The 12528-nt window shown below is 49.9% G+C and overlaps 2 protein-coding genes across 2 annotated transcripts in view; one reads left to right on the forward strand and one right to left on the reverse strand.

The window, feature by feature from the left end:
* SYNRG (synergin, gamma) overlaps positions 1-7101 on the forward strand; it is a 33638-nt gene extending 26537 nt beyond the window's left edge. Inside the window, exons 17-19 of the mRNA XM_017730930.1 lie at positions 1884-1994; positions 2531-2566; positions 3495-7101. Of these exons, the coding sequence (XP_017586419.1) occupies positions 1884-1994; positions 2531-2566; positions 3495-3626 (279 nt within the window). The 3' untranslated portion in view covers positions 3627-7101. The remainder of the gene's footprint in view (positions 1-1883; positions 1995-2530; positions 2567-3494) is intronic.
* Positions 7102-8022: 921 nt separating this feature from the next.
* Positions 8023-11378, reverse strand: DUSP14 (dual specificity phosphatase 14). The gene is made up of 2 exons (XM_008631081.2): positions 11278-11378; positions 8023-10069 (listed from the first exon to the last, which is right to left on the reverse strand). Exon 2 carries the CDS (start codon positions 9949-9951, stop codon positions 9355-9357), a length of 597 nt encoding a protein of 198 aa, XP_008629303.1. The 5' UTR covers positions 9952-10069; positions 11278-11378; the 3' UTR covers positions 8023-9354.
* Between the last annotated feature and the right edge of the window lie 1150 nt (positions 11379-12528).

Below are 12528 nucleotides of genomic sequence, written 5' to 3' on the forward strand. Positions count from 1 at the left end.
CTTTATACTGACTTACACAGTGGATCCCTTTAACTCAGTGCTTATCCAAGGAGCCTTCAGTTCTCAGGATCAGCACACCACACCAAGCATCACTGAGCAGATCATTACCATGGGGAGGTTTCCACTGAGCATTTTAATTTGTGGCTTCCTCCTTGCACTGCAGCTGTGGCCACAAAAGGTTTTTCCTTCCCAGTAAACACTTACTTATAAGTAAGGCCTGGATTACTTGGTTTCTGCTAGAAATACCCATCTCCAGCTCACTGGCATTCCCTGCAAGGCAGGTATTATAAATGACCAGTCCCTTTTTACACACCTTTTGCACATTTTAAACCTCCCCAGGTATTTTGGTGATGTCCTGTGATGCCCAGAGCCTGACATCCTAGGGAATTTATATCCTCAGTATTTTACTGCTTGGCAGAGGACGTGGATAGAGGTGGATTCACCTGTTTGAACTCTGGCATTGTTGATAGCAACAATCCCAAGAGCTATCAGGATCTTTTCCTAATTTAAACAGATGGATTAAAATACAGTTCCTAAAGTGCTTTTCCTTGGAAGATTACAGGGATTACCTGAAAGTCCAAAGCTTGGCCACGTGTTCTCCGAGCCACAGCAGCTCCTGGCTCGTAGCTCCAGCTAAATCTTAAGCACATTAGGAGCTGCAAACAGTGACTTCTCACATGCACACACAGTCCAGCTGAACTTACTAAAAACCAGAGGCTCATGACTCCTGTAATTCTCCAAATCACCCCTTTTCTTGCTTCTCTTCCCCACGGGATTCACTGGAAGGGGTGGAACCCACACCTCTGGTGTTACAGTCACGGATCCTAAATGATGCAGAAGTGCCAATTAACTGCAGAGAAGTATTCCAGCTCCCAGGCATGTGCTCAGAAAGGTTAATTTTATCTTTTAAAGGATTTTGTTACAAGGTAATTTTATGCACAGCATTGTGGTTTTTCACAGCAAATTGCAGGATGACCTTCTCATTTGCTTCACTCATGCATTTGGTAAACAAATATTAGAGTGCCTTTATTAATTTGATTGATCTACTTAGAGATTAAAGGGTGGTTTTTTTCAGGATTCCAATTATTCTCCAGCCATTCAGCGGGTGGTGTGAGCAGCATGCCCAGAGTGTGGATTAAGACACCCATGGCCTGGGATTACACCATTTTTTAAGCTTCTTGCATTTCTAGTCATTGCTTTTATTTGCACTACAATTTTCATGCAAAATTTGAACAGTTTTATATCCTCCTTATGCAATGTTTTAATTGATCATTTATCCTGTGGCTGAAATGTGAGGTTAAGCACTGGAAAAGTGACCACATGAATTTATTATTTACAGGGTTATTCTCCCACCCTTTGCCTCTCTTTAACCTGTGTATGGCTGGTGGCCTGAATTCCATGGTTTGGTTAACATTAATATCCCATTTTGTACCTCTCTGCCAGATTGTAGGTCCTAAAAGACCCCAGAGGAGAATGCCAGCTGCCCTGTTTTGCTGAGGCAGTATCAGGGAGTCCAGGACAGTGAATCCTGCTGCAGCCAGCTCTCCAGGGCGGGCTGGGAGAGCTCCTTCCCCACAGCTGCACAAACACCTGCAGAGCCTCTGTTTGCCTTCCCCCAGTTCCCAGGGCTCCTTCCCCTTTGGATGTGGGAATGTGCAACTCAAGAATTCCTTCCTTTGTACTCGAGGCCTTTTTTAAGACTTGGAGTGTTACAGGTTAGTGCTGGTGGAGGTGGCGAGTCCATCCCGACAGCTCTGATGATTGTCACCCCTGCCATGCCTGTGGGACACGCTGGCTCTCAGTGCTCAGTAATTCTTTATCATGATGGCTGAAACTTCCTCAGGTACTGAAAATGCCTAAATGTTACTGTCTCCTTTCTTTAGCCAGATGAAAACTCCCTGGATTTCTCTTCTTGTATGCTGCGCCCAGGGATTAAAAATGCCCAGGATCTTGCCTGTGGAGTGTGTCTCCTAAACGTGGATTCCAGAAGCAAAGTAAGTGTGCTGGTTAAAGTCCTTTTGAATTCACAGTATGGTCTTTCATATAGAATCCCAGACTGGTTTGGGTTGGAAGGGACCTTAGAGCTCATCCAGTGCCACCCCTTGCCATGGGCAGGGACACCTTGCACCATCCCAGGGTGTCCAGCCTGGCCTTGGACACTTCCAGGGATGGGTGTATTGAAAAAATTCCCATGGTTATAATTTGTAAACTCTGACCTGTAGATGGGTCTCAATAAAATCCTGTAATCAAATATCCAGTGTTCCTTGGTCTTTGGTGTGACACAGCTGTGGAGAAAGGGTTGAGTTCAGTTGTTCATAATGGGGAAGAAACTGGGATGCTAAGATTTTTTAAAGTATGCATATTTTTTTAACAAAATCTGTTAATGACTTTTCTCCATGAAATGGCTCACCAGAGGGGACTGTTGCCATTAGCAGAGCTGGGAGGGACTCCCAGGGCATGTGCAGAGTTGTGCCAACCAGTTAAAAATAGAGGCACTTTTCCTGACTTTTTGGTTTCAACATTATTTCAGAAAGAAGAGAAATCTGTGGAAGAACTTCCCAAAAAAGTATGAACCTGTAAAAAACATTCTTTCTAGACTCATTCTTCTTGAGTGTGGAAGGCTGAGCTGCTAATGGGCTCTCAGCTGTCATTCTCGATTGTACCAATCATTAATCCTCTTCTCCAGTCATGTTTTGTGGCCGTTAACTCTTGATCTGACCAACTAACATGCTCCAGAGCCTCCCCTTGTCTGTCTGCATGCCTGTGCCTTGTGCCCAGCTCTCTGGTTTTGTGCTCCTTCTGTTGTGTGACAGAAAATCCCTGAGTTCCTGAATCTGTGCTGCCTGTGTGTCTGTGGCAGGAGAGGGGGGATTTCAGGGGCTTTGTGCTAGAAATATTGACTTTTTGCTTTGTGTAGCAGGCAGTGGCATTTTTAGAAATCTCTGCAGGAAATCCAGGGTGTGGAGAGCAGGGCTGGGATATTTTTTTAAATAGGGAGCTGTGAGGCATTGGAAAGTATCTCCTAGCAACAAACAGCGAGGTGGTTTCAGCCTGTTCATGGCTTCACAGGCTCAGAGGCTCCTATTGTAAAGCAGCTTCAATTAACAGGAGGAAGTAGATCAAATTCAACCTGAAGTAACACTAAGAGCAAGAATTGCACCTGCCTAAGCCACAGCCAGGCTGGAGCCAGGGAAATAAATGCAGGAGCTGTCTGCTGGCAAGCAGGACAGGCTTTCCCCTCGGTAGGGAGGTGGAACAGAACTGAAGATGCAGGAAACAAGGTGAGTTAGCTGCCAGGGGCCAGGTCAGGGCTCCCTTCCTGCAGGTGGAGGTTGGCTCAGGTGTGATGGCTGAAGGTTTTGTCCACCTGCAACTGAAATCAAATAGAGTTGATGGGGTGGAGTGCTCAGGGGCGGGTCCTGTGCCAGTTTCCACTCTAGGTGTAGACCCTGGAGTGGATCAGACTGTCACACTTGTTTCAATTCTTCTTGCAGGCCTTTAATTCCGAGACAGACAACTTTAAGCTGGCGTACGGGGGGCACCAGTACCATGCCAGCTGTGCAAACTTCTGGATCAACTGCGTGGAGCCCAAACCTCCTGGTCTCATCCTGCCAGACCTGCTCTGAAAGCAGCTGCACTGCAGCTGGAGCTTTGGCTCTAATCATGCAGGACTTGGGGTAACTGCTGTGGTGGAGAGGCTGGAGTTGGGGTCAGGGTTTGAAACGTTTGGGGTTGATTTTTGGACCAAAAATCAACAGATTAAAGCCACCGTTACGGACGGTGAAGAATTCACTTGTAATGGCCAAGGTTTCAGAAATAACCAGAAAATACGTAGTATGGCAAAAAAAAAGTGGCATTCCAGTCTTTCTGAAGATGAAAATGTTATCCTGTGTAAAAGCAGCCTGGTAACCATGTGCATAAACCTGGGAGAGGCCAGCATGGAGCTTCCCAGAGAACCTGGAATGCTGGGCTGATTTGCATAGAAACAACCACTTAAATACTTGAAGTCTGTATTTGCAAGCAAATCTTTTCTTTAGCGTTTTTGGGACACGCACCTTGATGTTCTGCTGTGATACCACAGCACATGAGTCACAGCAGCATCCGAGGCAGAATGAATTATTGACTCAGGAGGAGAAGCTGCTGGGTGTTTGTACCTCCACTGCTCCGTGCTGGAAGTTGTGCTGGATGCAGACCTGGTTAGTGCTGGGAGGTGAGGACTGGAAAACTGTTGTAATTCTCCCCGTGCTGTCTGGATTCTGTGGGGCAGGCAGCTGGAGTTTGAAACTCGTGGTCTTTGTTGTAAATCCAGATCAACTTCTCTGGATTTGTCCTGAGTTCCAGGTATGATTTTGTCTCTCCTGACATTTTGGGAGCTGCGTGGCTGCAGCACTGCTGAAAGCTGGACTCTGCTGATGCAGCACATCTGCTGCTGTGTGGATACTTTACCTTTTTTGGCTGTGGAGATGCTGTTCCCGATGGGATGGGGTGGTTGTGTGTGACTTGTGCAGTCTGGTGCTACCTGCAGTAACGTGCTCCTGTGACTCAGAGCTGGCAGCACAGAGGTGGCCCCTGGCTCCTGCAGCAGGGAGTGGGATTTAACACCCACAGGGATTTAAGCCTGGAATTTGGGGGTCTCAGCAAGCTGGTGTTTGAAGCAGGCATCGTGTCCCTGCTGGTTTGTGGCTTTTGTAGGTGCCTCTCTGGACAGGTTTGTGTAACAGACTCTCACTAAATGTTACCTGTACATCTAAAGTACCTGGTTCCTCCTTCAGATCCAATATCCAGAGAACAGCGCAGTCAATGGAGTGCTGGTTACAGGATTTTAAACCTGTGGGAGATTCATGGTGTTAAAAGAGACATCCCACAATCCTGTCTAGGTCTGCAGGGAATGGAGTGTAAATCCATGGGGTACAACTTTCTCCTTAATTCTTTGGCTCAGTCTCTCAGATCTGTCTCTTTTCTCCAGATATCTCAACAGCTTCTCCAAGTTAATCCTGCCCCCATTACAAGTACCTGACACTGACCTGTGGTTATTTGCTGAAACAGGAATTACAATGAGCAAAACGATGCTTTGTATTTAAAAAACAAACAGCTTGGTTATATGAAACTATTAATTAGCCCAAATGAAAGAATCTTGGCTCAGAGGTGTCTGGCTCCTTCCTTACACCAATTACAATAAATCTCCTTGCTGCCTCAAATTAGCTCATTCACGAAATAAAGCACCATGTGCCTCCAGCTCTGGCTGATCCAGAGGCAGATTTCCCGTGCTGTGCTTCCCACATCCTGCCCAGGAATTGCCAAAAAACCAGGGAAGCCACTCATTGATTCTCTCCCTTTTATTAGGTGGGAAAGAGATCCAGCACCACAGCTTGTGCCCCCAGCCCATGTTTCCAGCACAGTCAGGGGCTGCTGTGCCCCTCACCAGTGTTCCACAGGAGTTTGGGGACAGGGAGCCACTGACAGGTATTCTCCAGTGGTTGGGAGAGGCTGGTGCTGAGGGAATGCTGTACTGGGGAAAGGGAGTTTACTGTCAGCCTGGGTTTCCACCACAGCTCCCCAATACTTTGCTAGAGAGGAATTTTTTTTCCCTAATTAAAGGAAAACACCACAAATAAGAGGCCACAGAGTGAAATTTAAAGCACCAGCTGCATTGTCACAGCAGCATCTTCCAGCTGGTTTTCCTGTACCTGTTAGCAGGTCAGCCCCTCTCTGAGCTTCATCCAACGTGTCTTTTGGCCCATACAAATAAGGAATGGACATTTACAATTCCAATTGCAGCAGAGCTCACTGGAGGGTGACACTGCTGCTCCCCTGCTCCCACAGAAGGGAGAGCAGCAGGCACCGTCCCTGTCTTTGTGGGGAGCAGGAAGCACTCTGCCATGGGAACATGGGAACGGGAACGTTTGCAGGGAGATCCCCTCGATAAAGGCATTGCACAAGGAGGATCAGCTCGCAGATCCCAGTCATTCCAATGACTCACTGGAGCATTCAGCATCCTCTTGGATGTTGTTGCCAGCCAAAGCCCAGTGTCTTTCCAAGCTGTATCCAAGGTGACAGGATTGTCACAGCCCACCTTCCCCCGCTGCCTCTGCTGCAGGCCCCCGGACACGCTGCCTTCCCTTTGCTTGTGTCCAGTTTCAGACCTGTAACTCCTTTTCCTGCATGGATTCTCTCACTGGAAAAGAAAAATAAGATTTTATTTGTTTTTTTAAATCTCTGTGGGGCTGTCTTGGCATGACCTGTGGGAAGTGGGAGTTTTGTCTCTTTGTGTATATTTGGAGTTGTAAGGAATTATTTGCTCGGTTATTTAATGTATTTATGGCTTAACCCCGTTGGATTCCTGGTGCTTCCGTGCCGTGGCCGTGGGCGGCAGCTTTTCCCTGGCGCTGGGGGCTGCTCCAGCCTCTTCCCTGCCCCTCCCTCTCTGTGTTTGGCTGTGAGTTCCTGCAGCCCCTCGGAGGTCACCTGTGCCCAGGGAATTGTCACCTCCTGCACTGACCGTTCATTCCAAGGACTTTTCCTCCCTGGCAGCAGCTTCTCCTCACTGGGTTTGGTTGGAGCAGCTCCTTCCCTGAAATCTCTGCAGGGTGTGGGAGTGAGGGTGAAGTTCAGCCCCAGGCTGAGCAGGAGCTGATGGAAACCCACAGAGTGCTCCGAGTCTTGTCAGCTACACTGGGAATCACAAACTTGAAACAAAAGCCCGCCTTTCCAATAAAAGCTGCTATTGTACAAACTGCTGCTGTGGATTTATTTTTAATTCTGGACCTGTATTTAATTCCAGTTCTCAATGTTAAAATAGCAATGTCATCATTTTATGAAGAAGAGCGATCAGAAAACTTCTCTTCCTATTGTGATTTCTTCTCCTGCCCTCTGGGCAAATGTTGTTTTTCTTCCAGAAGTGGTTTTGTGATTACTAGTTGGAGCTGTTTGGGTTTGTGCTGTGCTGGAGTTGCTGCTGATATTTTAAATCCGATGAGCGTTAAGTGTTATTAGTTGACTTTGGAACCTTGTTTACTCCCTTAATGCCTGCAATGATTTATAAATCCTGTGTTGAGATTCAAACCTGATGTTCAATAAAAAGCTCATTTCGTATCTGGCCAACCTGGGAAGCTGAAATATTTGTATCATAAAGTAAGTGAAACCTGCTTTGTGGCTGGGATGGGGAAGGTGTCTCACCAAATATCAAAAGATATAAAATACTTTTCAGACAATTAAGATACCATTTGGAAAAGCCCGTGGGGAGCAGGAAAAGGGGTGTTCTCCTCAAAGCCAGTGGGTGTGCTCACAGTACTCCAAGCTAAACCAGGGCTCTCTCTTCTTTGGTTTCTATTCGAGAATGGAGAAAAAACTGGATTTTGAGGGGGAAAACACTTGTGTTAAATTTTTTGCTGTAGTGAATACAAGAGGAGCTTTTGCAATGAAATACCCACAAGCACTAACACTGTAGTACAACCTTGCATGGGGGTTTCAGGTGCATTCTTTGTTTCCTCCTGTGCTTTATTAGGCAATTTCACTTTTTATAGGTATAACTTTCCCTTGCGTTTAAAGTCAATGGAATAATTCAAATTGGAGAATTTTTAACCTTCCAGTTTTTATACAAAAAAATGGTGTTAAATCCTACTTTGCCCATTTTTAGGTAAAGTTTAATTTTGTGAGCAGATTTCAGTTTTTAGCAATTTTTTTCCCTTTAAAATGTCATGTGTTGGAACATCTCCAGACCAATGATTAATCTTGATTTTCACTCTCTAGCTCCTCACTTACCATTTCCCTGGCTCAAGTTTAACTCCTGCTAAATTAGGGAGATGAGTCTCCTGTGTCTGCCTGCCACTGGAACTGGGACACAGCCATGGAACCTGAGCTGGGAACAGCTGATAGCAAACCTCACCTTTATCTCAGTGGGGCAAAACTCATCTGGAAAAGCAGGAGAAAACTCCCTTCAGCCAGAGTTGTTTAAAGGCACTGCTGGGCCTTGGGCTGCTGCTGGAGCTCCGTTAGGGCCGTTTGGAACAGGAAACCAACACGTGTTCTAGTTTAATCTTTATTGATTTTTTTTTTTACAAGTATAGAATCTCATTTAAATCAGACAGCGATCGCAGCAATCGGCCTGCTCCTCCTCCAGAGGAAGCAGAAATGCCGGTGCCTCCTCAGGAGCGGGGCTCTCCTGGGCTCCAGTCACACTCCAAGGACCCAGTCCCTGCCCCTGGCCAGGAGCCACGGGAAGGCTTCTCCCAGGGAAGGGCTGGGGCTGGAACTGCTCCCGGCACCCTCCGAGCGAGGCCAGGCCTCTGTCACCCACCCCGTGCGGAGGGGACAGAGCGGAGCAATCCTGGAATGCAGCATAACCGTGAGGACGGAATGGAGGGAGGCAGGAATGGGCTAAGGCAGGTCACCAGCGGCCTCGGAGCTGAGGAATCGAGCGGGTTCACCCGCTGCCAGCAGGCTGCCTGCTGGAACGTTGGCATGCACAGCCCAGCCCCGGGCAGGGGGCCACGCACAGATTCCTGAGTGTCTCTTTGGCTGCCCAGCGGCTTCAACCCTCTCGCTTCTGTCTTGAGCCACATCTGGACAAGATCTGTCGACTTTCCACCCACAAAACACACCAGCGTTTTCCAGTAGTTGAAGTGTATTTCGGGACTATTGCCCTGGCATGGAATGAGTGAAAAAGGATCTTGAATTTATTTGATTTGAATTACTCAAATTTTATTTTACTTGTGGCCGACACGGACTGATTCACTCTTTTTTTTTCAGGTTTTTTTTCCCTTTATTTTTTTTCCTAACTTTGAATACGATTAAGAGCTGACTAAAGATTTCAAACACTATATACTGAGAGTCACTATGGATGTTAAAGAAAACACCAGCACTAGCACCACAGCCCCTGTATTCCTGCCTCCCTGGTGCTTGGAAAACCTGCTGCTGTGGAGCAGGGCCTCGCTAGTGCTGCTCCTGAGCCACTACAGGGTTTTGCAAGGAAGCAAACAAGCTATAACAAAATATCCAGGCTGCTACCGCGTCACGAAGCGCACTTGGGTCATCAACTCTGCCCAATGCCTCTTAGGCCTTTCCTTGGAGGATCCTAATAAACTGACTAAAAAAAGAAAAAAGACGGAGGCTTTATGGAAGGAATAAACTTATAGTGAGACCTGGTTTTGCTAAATCAGAGATGCAGATGGGAAATCCCCATAGAGAAAAATGCTTTGAAGGGAATCGTTGGCCTTGCAGGTTGGTGAGGTGAGAATTGAGGTTCTGCTGTATGGTAAAGAACCAAAGTTGGCTGTAGAAGGAGAAGGGAATGGCTCCAGTCTGGTCGACTCGAACAGCACGTCCCTTCTGTTGTGCTTCCCGTCTGCAGTCCCATTAAATTCCCCAGTAAGGCATCAGGGGTCTCCTCTCTCTCTCGTAAATGTCTGGGATGATGCCATAGGGTGTCTGTACCATTTTAACCGTGGTCTTCCCAAAGAGCTTCCTCTCGTAGTCTATCAGCTGCCTCCAGAAGCCCACATTGGGCCGGATCACGGGGCGCCGCGACTTGACCCAGTTGTAGGCCTCGACGAGGGAGACCTTGTGGTACTTCATGAGGAAGGCGATGCAGAGCGTGGCCGACCTGCTGACGCCGGCAGCGCAGTGCACCAGGGCGGCCCCGTGCTTCCGCGCCACGCTGTGGATCTTGTCGGCCACGCTGTCGAAGTACAGGGAGATGGGGGCGGTGGGCATGTCAGCCAAAGGCACTTTCACGTACTCAAACTGCGGCCAGTTGAAGTTGGGGATCTCGATGGTGGCGTTGATGATGCAGGTGATGCCCCGGGACAGCAGCAGGTGCCGGTTGGAGGCGACGCTGCCCCGGCTCAGGTACAGCGAGGGGGTGATCTGGGCAATGCCCCCCAGGGCACCTTCGGAGAGCATTCGTGGAGCCATCAGAGTTCTCGGCAGGGAGTTGTGGCTTCTGGAGGTCATGGAGGATCTTGGCACTCACGCTTCCATTATGGGAAGAGAGCCAACGGGATCTTCAGCCAAGGGAGGGAGTGTCTGGGCTGGTGGTGGCAGGACAGCGCGAGCTCCCACTGCTTAGTCACTGCAAAACACAAGCGAGGCCACATGAGCGGGGAGCTGTCCCTGACCTGTGTCTGTGCGAGGGAACAGGAAACCCCAGCTCGCCCTGCTGTGGCCTCGTAAAGCTCCGTGGGGAATGTGGGGCTGCTTTCACAGTTTCACTACCACTGTCCCCCAGGCACTGCCTGGACAGATAGTAAAAAAAAAAAATCTTCCAGCCTAATTAGCTCCAGTTACTTGCCAAGGGTTTACCTGTGGGCTTGGACAGCGTCTCACCCGGATCAGCACATGGAAAATGAACTACACCTTTTCCATGCTGAAACACAGCAGCTTCACAGCTGGCCACAGTTCAAAGGGATGGTGAGGAACAGCAGATGCCAGCAATTTCCAGCACGCTGCCCTCTCCCCAGTGCCACCCTTCTCCTTTTTTAGGTGTAGGAAAGGCCCCGCCAAAGCACATAAACAGAGGAAAGTCGCTCATTAGGAAAGGCGGTGAGTCACGTCCATCCCCATCAGTCATCAGCTCTCATGGAGGCAGGGGAAGTGTGGAAAGAAAAAAAAGTCAGAAGCTGAGAGTAAAACCCAAGCAGAGGCTGGGACAGGGGAGGCTCTTGTGCTGCTTTAATGCCTGGCTAATGCTTGGGGAGGGAGACACGCCGCAGAGGCCTGGGATCGCCCGTGTGAGCCACGTAGCCCCGGAGGGCCCCTGCTCTGATTCCCCCTGCTCCTGTGGGGCATCTCCAAAGCCAGGGGAGAAGCAGGGGGAATGCTCAGGGCCTTGGGGAGAGCGATCTGTCCCTCCAGCAATTTTTAATTGTGTTAAGAGGGTCCTTAAAGGGCTGAGAGGCCCCAACTGTGGCTTCCCCAGCCCTCAGCTGTCTGCCCTCATCCCATGCTCTGGGAAGCACCTGTAGTGGCTGGTGGTGCTGCCAGTGGGTTTTTGGCTCTGTAGTACAGAAACTTAATGAGCATAACATGGGCTCCTCCGTGGCTCTTCCCTGCTGGCAGCTACCTGAGCAGCTCCTGAAGCTGTGGACCCAAAGCTGCAGAAGTTCCTGCCCCAACAAGGTTTTGGCTGCAGCTGTGAGCACTCAGCTTCCTCCCACCAGTCACTCAGCTGGAGCAGCAAGGAAAGGTGTGTTGTTTTCAAAGGAATAAAGTTCTTTGAGCAGGGGAAATCCCTGCTCTCAAACAGCTCTTACTGACAATGCAAAGGATTCGGGCACTTACGCTTGGTAACAAAGTCCTGCTCTAAATCACGGAGCGGCACCTGGGCGCTCTGGGCTGCTGAGGCTGGGATGGCTCATAGAGTGTGTCCAACGCTGAGCTGGGGAGAGAAAAGAGCATGATTTACTGGGATCTGCACTGGACTCTATTTATGTGGTTGTCCAAGAACTGGAAGGGAGGACCACGGCTTCCCCAGGGAGAGACTGAGGACTCAGGGCAGCATTTGTTGCCGACACCGTAACGTCACCAATTCCTGCCAACACAGCACTCAAAATCACAGTGAGCCCAGAGGAATCTGAGGCTGGCACAGAAGTCATGGTTCAAAAAAAAATTAAGTTGTTTAAGTAATTAATTTTCTCTAATGTCCCCTTCAGCATCAGCCCAGGCCCAGACAGCTGGGGCACATCTGTCCTTCTGACAGAGCCCAAAGCCACCCACTGGGGACCCCCTGTTCCCTGTTCCTGTGAACGGCAAGGGGCAGAGCTGATGCCTGAGCCACAGCATCCTGCTCCCGAGAAGCCGAGGATGGGGCCAGCATCCCATTCTTTTCCCACAAGCCCCCAGAGCAGAGGAGAATCACCTGGGAAATGCTGCTGGACTCCGGCAGAGCAAGAGCAGCGCCTGCCCCAAACCAGCTCTGAGCAAGGCGGACCCTCCAGCTGCTGCGGGGGACCCGGAGCGCTCCTGAGGCGGTTTGGGAAGGGCTTTGCTGCTTTCCATAAAGTGGTTCCTGTTTGCAGGCAGGAACTTATCCGGGGATTTGCATGTGACAGGCCGGGCTCGCTCTGCCAACTCCGGGGCCGCCGCGCTGGCGGCAAACGCTCGCTCATCTCATCTCTTATCTCATCCCATCCCACCCCCGCCCCACGGGACACCTTCCACTGTCCCACGCTGCTCCAAGCCCCGTCCAGCCTGGCCTGGGACACTGCCAGGGATCCAGGGGCAGCCCCAGCTGCTCCGTACAACCTGTTACACCCCAGTTACATGCGACATCCCCGGGGCTCGGAATGGCCGACACCGGGCGGCACGGCTTCCACCCGATCCGGAGCAGCTCTCAGCCAGAAGGGCTCAGTGTTTTGGAGAGAAGCTCATTATTTAAGCGAGGGATAAGGCTGCTGTGCCCGCAGCCCACGTGCCTAGGGGCTGCTGATGCCCAGGCGCTGGGGGACAGCCACCAAGGCAGCGGGGCGGGTGCCAGCGTCCCCTCCCGTGTTCCGGCGCTCGCAACGGGAGCTGGCTGGGGTGGCACCGACC

This window comes from Corvus brachyrhynchos, unplaced genomic scaffold, assembly GCF_000691975.1.
Source record: "Corvus brachyrhynchos isolate BGI_N302 unplaced genomic scaffold, ASM69197v1 scaffold283, whole genome shotgun sequence".
Classification (NCBI taxonomy): domain Eukaryota; kingdom Metazoa; phylum Chordata; class Aves; order Passeriformes; family Corvidae; genus Corvus; species Corvus brachyrhynchos.